Source organism: Stegodyphus dumicola, chromosome 7, assembly GCF_044657685.1.
Source record: "Stegodyphus dumicola isolate Sdum_Otavi_A_Nest chromosome 7, ASM4465768v1".
NCBI lineage: Eukaryota > Metazoa > Arthropoda > Arachnida > Araneae > Eresidae > Stegodyphus > Stegodyphus dumicola.
The window spans coordinates 67916960-67928876 of record NC_140774.1 but is presented as its reverse complement, the minus strand read 5'-3'; the positions used below and the strand labels follow the sequence as shown (position 1 = coordinate 67928876).

General features: G+C 30.4%; 1 protein-coding gene across 3 annotated transcripts in view; it reads left to right on the top strand.

Moving 5' to 3' along the window:
• The first annotated feature begins 5595 nt into the window (after positions 1 to 5595).
• The window catches only part of Nf1 (neurofibromin 1), a 400961-nt gene continuing 394639 nt past the window's right edge, over positions 5596 to 11917 (top strand). For all 3 annotated transcript variants that reach the window (XM_085820392.1, XM_085820391.1, XM_085820393.1), the window contains exon 1: positions 5596 to 5751. In XM_085820392.1, the coding sequence (XP_085676518.1) occupies positions 5692 to 5751 (60 nt within the window). In that variant the 5' untranslated portion in view covers positions 5596 to 5691. The remainder of the gene's footprint in view (positions 5752 to 11917) is intronic.

The following is an 11917-nucleotide window of genomic DNA, read 5'->3' as shown; positions in this document are numbered from 1 at the left end:
GGGCTTTCTGACGGAAACTGTCATGTACTCATGTTAAGGGAGAATCTTTGAAAACATGCATGCAGCCAATCTGTTCCCTGGGAATTGAACTTGGACTAAACTATCAGTGTTCAGCTGTCTTACCTGCTGGGCTGTGAAGGAAAAAAGATGCCTTCATGGATAACTTTCTAGGAAGAACTGCCTCTGTTCATGTTATATATAGGGAAAACCACAGAAGCATCCATGGAGCGAATTTGTTCACCATAATCTGGAGTTTGTCTAACTATCAATGTTCAGCAGTCTTACCCACCAGATTCCACGGTACACTGTATATATTACAGATACAGTTGTTAATCACATTTATGGATTTTATGCCATCTCAGTGTGTTCCCTATATTCCATTCCTTTCCAGTGTGTAGGATTTCAAACATGAAAGCAAGATTTCAATATGAAAGCAATAAAAATTGTTCAATTCATAGCACTAATGCTGTTATATAAGAAAATAAAGATTATACAAAATTCCGAAAAAAAATTCATATGGCAGTAAACTATGTAACACCACATTTCATAAGTGACAATGTATTGTTTTCAGAGATTGTTTAAAGAATCTACCTGGTAATAACAAAAATTTTTCAATTTGTGTGAAAACTGTCACTAATTTAGTTTGGTAATGACACAAGATTTTCAATGTATTTTGATAATATTAAAGAACTTTGTTATTCTGCATGTGATAGGATACAAAATAAAAATGTTCATGTTATGTCTGAAGGCATGACACACACACACATACAGGCAATAGTTAAAGGAGGCAGAAGTTTTAATTCTGAATAAAAAAAAAAAAAAAAAAAAAAAAAAAAAAAAAAAAAAAAAAGGTGATAATTCCTTATTAATACCATAGACTTGAGCCACAGTTATATGGCAAAACTGTTGTTAATAGATATTGTTTTACTAAATTAGGTTAGATTATTTATATTGCACAGCACATGAGAGTTATATGCAGGAGGAGGGGGTACTTTTGTGGAGAACTTTCTTAAGGTGAGCTGGCTTGTATTACGTTAAACATGTCTAAAACCACAAAAACTCTTATGCTGCCAGCCCATTTACAAGGATTTGAAGCATCCATATTTAGGGTTTTCGCCACTGGTGGATGTTTGTTTATAGTATGGAAGACACAAATATCTACAGAATTCAGGCATGCTTGAGATTTCAGTCTCTATAGGGGTATACTGATATACTGATAATCAGGGTTAGGTCAGATTAATTTATTAAAGCAAATCACATGAGAATATCTGCTCGAGACATATCTCTTCATGGAAGACTTTCTAGAGGAAACTGGTTTGTATTTATGTTTCATATGGAAAGCCATCCAAACACTCATGCAGTCAGCCTGCTCATTGGGATTTGAACACGAGTCAAACTAACAATATTCAGCTTTATTATTCACTTGGTCCCCGGTGGGCTACTTAGAAAAACTACAAGAAGTAGATATGAAAAGTCAAAATTTGTATTTCAGCCTTTTATCAGAATTTGTATTTTTATCTCATACTCTTACAGGCCAGTGATATTTTTGTATAAAGACTAATCAAAACTGTATTAATGTTCCTTTTTCAACTGACCATTTTTGTTTAATATTCTACTTACTTAAGCATTTTTTAAAATTTTAATTGATGACTATTTAATTATAGAGATATAAAATATAAAAAGAACTGCCATCTCATTCATTTAAACTTTTATATAATAAATTATGAAAAGCAAAATAACATGATTTCTTAAGCAATTCAAAATTAATTTTTAAGACGGTTTTAATATATAAATACCAATGAAAGATTCATTAGACAAAATTGTTTCTTTCACAGTTGAAAAAAAAAGTTTTTTAATTTTATATTTTATTCCTAGACTTCATTGTTGAATTGATAAACAATTTAATTGCATTAAACTGTCACATATCTGTAACTTGATAAAAGTTTAGCACAAATTCTGTATGTATTTTAAAGTACTTCACATTTTCTGTTTATTTCAGATTAAAAAAAAAAAAAAAAAAAAAAAAAAACTGTGTTAAAAATGTGTAAGTGTATATTTAATTCAGCAGATAATAAACTGAAACCATAAAAACAAAACATTCAAAAAGGTAACATATTTTTTTCCTTAAATAACAACAAATTAAAATTGTTAAATAATATAAGGCTATTTCGCAAAATACTTTATATGCAAATGTACTGTACATTATTTACACGAATAATATCATTAAAATGCATTAGTGACATCTGGCACATTCAAAACATCAGATGGCCTCCAATATTTTAAATCGAGTCCTTTATAACGGTACCAACATCATTATAGTACTTAGAAAATAGAGCTGGTTAATTTTAACACCATTAAATGCTACAATGTATTACATGTCACAAATATAGGTTATTGATTTCAAGAGAAGTTAAAATTTACTGTATTACCATGATTGTTATTAGTGATACTTTGATCCAGTATTTATGGTATGGTATCACATACACTGAAAGTGTACTCATAATTAAACAAGTTAATAATCATTATTGAATATCCGGTAATATAATTTCATCACTGTATATAACAGGTAACAACTGCTAATGCCTAATTGAAACTTTCTAAATATTTTATGAAATTGATCTCCATTAGCTAAAATATTTTTCAAAATATACTTCACTTGGTAAAACATTCACTTCCCAGTGGTGAAAAAAATTAACATACATACATATTAATAATCCTTAGAAAAAACCCTTTAGCCAGGTATATATTTCATAGCAGCCATCCTTTGAATGCTTTTGTGAGGTAAACATTCAACTTGATTTGAAAAATATGTTACTTTGAGTTGGAGAGGGGGGAAGGATTTTCTAGCAATGGCGAAAGAGATGCATGGGGCAGAATAGATTGTTTTATTATTTTTAATACATCTATGTTATAGTATTTATTATAATTAAAGCCACGCCTTTCAGATACTTTTACAATTGATGAATCAAAGTAATATCCTTTTAATCTTCATTTAGTACCAATTTTGACTTTTGCATTTAATTATATAAATTTACCTGCAGAATTATATTTTGCTAGTATCTACGAATGTAATCATTATGTCTGTGGGGATATTGTACACAGGTCATCATATTAAATAAACATCCACCCTTTTTCCATGTGTTCACAGAAAGTACGATGACAGTCAAATGACATTAAGATAAACTGCATAATGTTTTTATGAGTGCATTTATCTGTGTATGAATAATATTTTTCCACAACTAAACTCATAACTCTAATTTTTTTTTATTCATAGAATGGTTAAACTGAATATGCTAAATGAAATGTAATATTCGAGTTATTATATAAACATATTTCTTTTTTGATACCAAAACAAACATATACAGCATTCAGTCCTATTAATATTCGCCCACCAGCGGCCGAGCGGTAAAGTCGCTGAACACTGGTAGTTCGGTCCGAGGTTCAAATCCCGCGAACGGGCTGGCTGCATGGGAGTTTTCGTGGTTTTCCCCATGTGTGACGTGTATACGAGCCAGTTTCCTTCACGAAGGCATCCCTCCCTTCAGGCGCATAGCCCTCGAGGATTTGCCATAATCACACACACCACACCTATTAATATCTAGGATTTACTTCTTTGAAATAAAAAATGATGATGACAATCCGGAAAATGACTTCATGTTTCATTTCGTTATAATTTTTATAAATTAAACAATACATAAGTGAAATAAATATAGAAACCTAAAAGATAAAATTCTAAATATACAATATTAATAACAAAACATAATAGAGGATATGCAACTATTCTTTTAATATCTTTTACTCATTATTTTATATAAAAAGTTAACATCTTCTATCTGAATACTTTTGGAAATTTTTATTTTTTATTTTTGCTAAAAAGTAAAATTCAAAGAATTAAGATTTAAATTAAAATTAAGTCTCAATTTTTATATAGAATTACATAATGCTGCTGCTGATTTTAAAGAGTCTGCTGATTAAGTATTACACTTCCTTTCAGTTATAGCTTGAATAGGTCATTTGTTTATGTTTCTTGTTGCTGCTTTACATCAAGAAATTACAAACAAGTTTTAGAATCTAAAAAAAAAAAAAAAAAAAAAAAAAAAAAAAAAAAAAAAAAAAAAGCCACAAGTAAACTAAGATTTCTAAATGAAACAAGTACTGCAGAAAAATTAGACCGAAAGTAGGCTTTAACAAAAAATTAATTTAAATTTCAGCCAAATTAGATTCCAAACATTAGGGACAAGTTTGTACAGCTTTATAGAATAAATATTCTTAATTTGAATTTCTTCTATATCGCTACACTCAGGGCTTAATTTCTAAAATTAGAAGTGCCGGAACCCTATGGAAGCCCGTTAGTAAAGAGGAACAAGAGTAAATAAATAAATAAAATGACTATTAAAATCATTTATCATTTAAAAATTAAATAGTTAATTATTATCAAATTAATAAATAATTATTTAATTAATATTAGCAATTAATATTTATCAATTATTATCTAACCATTAATTAATAATTGATTATTATTTATTAAAATAATTCAATAAAATGCAAAGAGGTAAATTAGCATTTAATAAGGGATTTTTAATATAATTTTATTGCTGCTAAAAATAAAATTTTTGAGATTAAATTTCTACTGAAATTGTAGTTCCGTTAATTACATAAAAGAAGTGCCGGAGCCTTCTTATGTAGGGCTCCGATGCGTTCCGGCTAGAATTATCATTTATGACATGAACTGAAAAGTACCGGAGCCGGCACAATTTAAGCTCTGACTACACTACATATTTTCCAGTTCTTGTGAAATGTGGGTTTTCAGTCTGTTGAAGCTAAAATGAGTAACGGTATAAACAGCTGAATCTTGAATAGCAAATTCTGTAAGGAAGTTTGGAAGATTTTTGGTGAAACAATAAATTACTGAGGGAACTTTTCGTAATTAAAACTTATTCTATACAGTAAACAATATTTGGGGTAGTTAAGTTTCAACTCCAAATATTAGAATTTTTACTTTTCCGATGAAAAACAGGAAATATTTCAAAAGGAAATACGAAACTACTATTAGGAGATGCTACAGCGAACTGACGTCACAGCCGAACGAGTCGCTGGCTTTTCGTTTGTTTACTCCAAGTGAGCTAACCTGTTCTTTCTACGGAACCTGAATCGTACCGCTGGTGCGAATAGCTTAAGCGGCTAATCGTACCGCTGGTGCGAATAGCATCCGCCCTTTCTTGCGGACATGTGGGTGACGCGCGCCATGCCCACTGGGTTAGTGTATTTCTTATAAGGTCCATGACACTACACATTTGGCGTTTGTCTGTACATAATTGTGACGGACTACTGTTTATTAATAGATATGTTGCAAATTTGCTCTTATAATGAAATATATTTTTCATATTTGATGCTCAAGCTAAACTACTGAGAATTATATTAGTGAAATTTAAAATTATTGATATAGAAGTCTAAGACTAATTAGGTATGCTTTACACTTAAATAAATTAGAAAGAAATTATAATAATGAGAAAAATATATATTTTTTTTTCCCTGGCACTTTACGTTTTACAGAAGTGGCAATATAAGCCCAAAAGCTATGCTTGTGGAGATAGTACTGAGCACGCGCGGCTGTAAGGATCTGTTGCCGAAAAGATGGTGTGCTCGAAAGTTAAATAACGTTAATGTGTATGTCACATAAATACAAAGACAATGGCTACCCAAAAGCCAGTTGAATGGGTTAACTCCTTGATGACACGATTTGAGGAACAAGTAATTATACTTCCACCCTGTAAAATTTATTTTGGCGGTCTTTAATTCCGGCTGCCCGGGAAGTGTCAAACACATAAAATCATGTTTATCATGTTTGTTTGTTACATTTCTCTACAATTTGTATTACATTTATTTGAAAAAATATTATTTTATTTAAATAACTTCTGTATGTTTCACATAGCTCTTAAAGTTGCATTCAAACATCAGTTTTAGTAACAGGTGGATTAAACATATAATGCCCGAAGACTACATTTCAAATTAAATTTTGTCTGAAATTGTAGTATTTCTACAGTTCTGTGATAATATTATATTTTCACGTACTTGAAAACCTCTGATACCTATAAATAAATTCATTTTGAAAGTTTAACATTAAGATATACATAAAATTACAAATTTTTGTAAATTGTTAAACACATTTTTCGTTTGATTTCCTTTCTTGATCTTATGAATAAGAAGGGCTGTTATTATTAGGAAAATAAAGATTTTCAGATTGTGATTTAATATTTTCTAATTAGCAAAAATTATTATTTTCGATAGATATACATTTTATTTATGTACATATAGTTCACTTTATTTTTGATATTTAAAATTCTTTTTAATATAACATTTGTGATCAGTTTCAATGCAACTTTTGCTGTTGACAGTTGAAACTCAAAAAAGTTTCACATTATTATTATTATTAGAAAGTATGCCAGAGAATTTTTATACTACAGACAAGACAGATAGTGATTTTTATTTTTTTTTATTTTAATATATATTGATCATATGAGAATGTACAACTGGTAGCAATTTCAGATGGTATATTTGTATTGGTGAAGATTTGGAGAGTCTACTTACAGACTTGGTTCAGATTTTAAAACAAGTATGTTAAGTCTTTGAATAATTGCAAGTGTATAGATCTGTCGCTAGGAAGATGAGGAATAATAAAGAAAGTAGATTACCTGAACGATTAAATTGCTGATTGATGCAGCATGAGCAAATGTCACATTTTACGTAAAAATTTTGTACTTGTCTGGAGAAATATCTTCTGTATCTGAATACCTTCAATATTTTCAAGATATTGAGTAAGCTTTCTGATATAATAAATTTACTTCTAATTTCTGGGAATAATTAGTATATTTTAAAAGAATATGCAGATATTAATATGGGTCATGTAATCAGTGGCGTAGCTAGGGTGGAGCAAGGGGGGACATCTGTCCCCGGGCGCAGCGTCCAAGGGGCACCGAATTCATGCTACGAAATTTTTTAATGAAACGTTTTATATTCTTGGCACACAGAAAGGGGCACAAATTCTTCAATTGTCCCCGGGCGCTGGAAACTCTAGCTACGCCAATGCATGTAATAGTGATAATGTCCATATTTTGATTGTGCTAGTTGTAAGTGTGTGTGGGAAATCTGAATGAATAAATTAATTTTGCTTTTAAGTATTTAATATTCCAGATGTTTTTATTTATTTCTTTTGAATTTTATATAAATATCAAAAAGAAATAACTTAAGCTATAGATTTTGAAAAATATTTGACTAATTATAATATTTTATATGTATCTTTATATTTTATATGCATCTTTATATGCTAAGTTAATGTCAGTAATCAATCAGCTAATCAATACAGTTTTTATTTCAATTAGAGTTCTTTATTTTGTTTAAAAAAATTAGTGCTATTGTGAATTTGATTCACGAAATCGCCACTTTAGAGTTCAAATCAGAAGAATACATATGCAATCAATGAACAGTTTGCTCCCCTTCCCAAGAATACACATTATCCCTTACAGTTCACAATAACTTAAATAATATGAGATTGCATTCACTAAAATTTTTCAAATTTGTCAGCATGTTGTCTTAAGTTTTCCAAAGATTTAGTTTTAGCCCTTTCTAATACTGAAGAAGTTGTTGTTGAGCTGATTTTTTTTTATGCTTAAAAATAAATTTTCAAATAAACATTTCAAACATTTGGTGTCCACTACAAGATGATGCCTTTCCGTAAAATGTTTACATGTACTAAAGGCTTGAACTCGAAGGAGTGCTTAATAATTTTATATGCATCAAATTTACTACAATACTTAAATGCGATGAAACTGTTGTTGGAGTCTTTTTTAAATTCATCCAGAAGCTATATTTGTGTTCCCTGTTTAAATTGGAACATTCTTGTTGCATTTAAAAGGAGCAGGGTCCATTGTAAAATTTTAGCATCTTCTCATCAGTCAGTATTTTATCTAGTGTTTCAGACTGCAGTGAAATTTAATTGAATACGTAATGTTCTGTTTGTCTTTCATTAAATAATTTTGATTGATTAATTTCTAAGAGCAAAGTAAATTGTAATAAAACATGCTTGCAGAAGTTTTGCTAATTATTGAAGAACATTTTGGAACTACTCTGATATGCGCCCTTAAGTCTCCTTTTGGCGAGAAACTCCACACTGCCATATTACTATCTAAATTTTTTGTCTACATTTCAAACGTTAAGCCTAAAATGTTTCCAAAAACGCGGTTTTTGCAAATGCAAAAACCACATTTTAAACACTTAATTTAAGCTAAAAATCCGAAACGAAAACAAAAAATTTAGATAGCAAAAACGTAAAGTTTCTAACCAAAACTATTTGACAAGAATCCATGTACACAGGGATATGTTTTAACTTTAAAAAAAATCTACGAATTGCAAAATATAGGCAGCGAAGGAATCTGCTAACTACGCACACCTCGCTTTAATAAATGAACATAACAATAAATTCCAAAGAATACCATGTACACAGCATCCTGTTTAAACTTTAAAAAAAAATCTATGAATTGCACAATTTGGGCAACAAATGAATCTATGAACTACTCGCACCTCGCTTTAATAAATTAACATAAGAACAATAAATTTCAAAGAATACAATGTACACAGTGTTATGTTTCAACTTTAAAAAACATCTACGAATTGCACAATCTAGACACTACGCACTAATCAACAAAATAAACTAACTAACATAAATTTCAAACAGTTAAAAAAAACAACAATAACGACAGAAATTCATACTAAAAAAAACAATGAACATAGCATTCTACAAAATAAGAATAAAATAAACTGCACTTACCATCAATTAATGCTTTTTCGAACAGCAGAAATACCAATTTCATACCGATTTTAACATGTCGCCACGTATCACTATTGTATTTATATGACAGCCAGACACACTATCCAGAAAATTCGTACTATGGTTCACAAATAAATATAATCACAAATCCCTACTTCTATCATGCACAGCTACTAAAAATAATCTCCCAAACCCTCTTTCCTCCCCTTCAAATACCCACGGCCCCTCAACAGGATGGCCACAATGATATTTCCTTTTGCTGAACTTCAATTCAATAACTTCCACCATTTTATCTTTCCACCTATCTTCTAAGACACAGACGTGAACCAACGAGCTCCAGCAAAAGATTTTTCAACTTCACAGGGTTGCCATACAACACGCAATCGCGTCATAAACCAGTGCAGAACACATATCGCCACATTTGTTGAAATTAGGGCGTATATCAGAGTTGTACCAACATTTTATTTAATTGACTCAATGTAATGTCCTATTTGCCCTTCATTAAATAATTTTATTTGATTGATTAATATCTAAGAGCAAAGTAAATTGTAATATTCACATGCTTGCAGAAGTTTTGCTAATTATTGAAGAACATTTTATTTATCCATGTGACATCTCACAAGCACCTTACACCACACTTGCGATCAATGCAGATGATATTGCAATCCTTGCAAAAAGTCCAGCACTGGTTTCAGAAATGGGAAATTCAAATTAATAGATAAGTCATTGACCTAAATATCAAAATGTATGATACTTTTGTCCCATGGGCCAAGCTGGTCAAATGCTTAGGTGTTTTACTTGGTGAAAGATTGACATGGAAGATCCACGCAGCACATATAATTTCCAAGTTCTGAGTCATTTTTAAAATTTTCGTCATATTATAGTTCACAATAATAATGCATGCATTGTTCGAGTATTAAATACAACCCACAATTAATTCCATTCAGCTTTACACATTAATTTCTGCCGCAGAATCATGAAACATATTATTCTTTATAACTACTTGGTATCTTGTTTTAAATATTTTGATGATTTCCTTTTCATTTTGAAAAATGTTGTTGTCTTTAGTTTTCTAAAGATTTAGTTTTAGCCCTTTCTAATACTGAAGAAGTTGCTTGTTGAGCTGATTTTTTTTTATGTTTGAAAATTTTCTTTTAGAGAGAAAGCATCTGATTATTCTTATCTGTACAATAGGAAATTTAGTTGTTTTTATCCTTATCTGTACAGTAGGAAATTTAGTTAATTATTGCTCCTTTCTATTTAGTGCTATTATCTGATTATAATCTATCTGTAAATAAATGCATTCATAAGATATGATGCATTTTATGTTAAAATCTGTTGACCACCAGATATGAAGAATTTTTTAAAAAAGTTTTCACAATTTTTCAAAATATTTTTGCACTGTTACATTTTCTATCTGTTTATACTTTTAGACTTTTACATTCAGTTTTTGATGCAATAAACATTGTGTAGACTTAAATTTTTGGTACTTACGTATTATCGCAACCAGGACGGTTATTCTACGCTACGAGAGTCGACAGCAAGTTGTGGGCCGCCAAATGTCGCTGCTAGTGAAAAACAGGTCTGCCTGACATCCTATATTCTCTGAGTACGGAAGTTGTAGAAAGCGCGCAAAAAAGTGTTGCCGCGTCGTCAATCAGGGTTGTGCAATTGACGTACTAAGTAGACAATGGCTTTGTATATGTTTTCGCCGCTGATTTTTTTCATATTTAAACGAAGAATATGGTCGTAGATCTCTGAATTGGTGGCGAATTTATAGAAAATATGTTGATGCTTTTGCTTTGCCAGAAGATGTTTTCATTGCGTATTTCAGATTGCCAAAATTTATAGTTATTTTAATTTGCGATGAACTGATAGAGTATTTGGAGCCACATTCAGAAAACAAGAACGCAGTTTCTACTGAAAGAAAGGTTATTTATACTATTCCTGAAATTATAGATATAAATTGTAATTATATGCTTTAAAAATGTAGAAGATAATAAGTTTATTAAGCACATATAGACATCCGATAAGCTTCTACTCCATTTATGTACAGCAAGAATTATGTTTATTTTAAAATCTAACAGTTGAATACCTTACGAACAATACTGTACACAAAAAGGAATGTCGTTCATTATTACGCGAAATTCACACTACTGTAAAATAAAAATTTAAAAAACAATTATAAAACTATAAAATAGCTTTATAATATATTTTCAGTAGCAGTACTACTACTAGTGCGATAGTTTTAAAAATAAGTTTTAGCTCAGAAGGGCTATTAACTTCGATTTGCCATTTTTGTAGCGTTTCACTTTTCAAATCGTTGCCACTAAATATCATCGCACTGTATTATATTTAAAGAAATTAAATAATGAGAAATCTGCATAAATGTATGAATGTTTCTCGCACTGTGATAAAACAACGGTACCTAGAGCCATGAAATTTTGAATAACGTAATCCTCCATCCTAATATAGGCATCTTGGAGGCCAAAATTTGGAACTGGGAATTTGTTTTATTATCTATTTCATATTTTGTAAAGCATTTATGAGTGTTTGATTAAGAAACTGAATGATTTAAAAGCGAGCAATGGCAACATTGTACAGAAAAAAAATTTTCATCTCTAACGCGCGAAACTATGTATCGGAAATTCTAAAGATACGCGCTTTTTAAATCATATGATTTTGCTATTGAATTGAATTTTATGGTTTAAATGCGAAGAACATGATATTTAATAAATAAAGATAACACGCAAAAAATTTTAAAAAACCGGCCTTTTGTGAGTAATATAAAATCTGAATGCTTTCAGATTTTTTTTTTTTTTTTTTGTGTGTGTGTGTAATTTTATTATGCTTTAAAATTGGTTTCTAAGGGAGGACTTTCTGAGGGAAACTGGCTTGTATACACATTACATATGGGGAAAGCCACGAAAACGCCGATGCGGGCAGCTCCTTTGTGGGATTCGAACCTCGGACCAAACTACCTGCGTTCAGCGACTCTACCGCTCGGCCACTGGTTGGCTTATTAGCAGGATTATACTGTATTATTATTTTATTATGCTATAAAGTAACAATGCTATAAGACTGAGGCATACC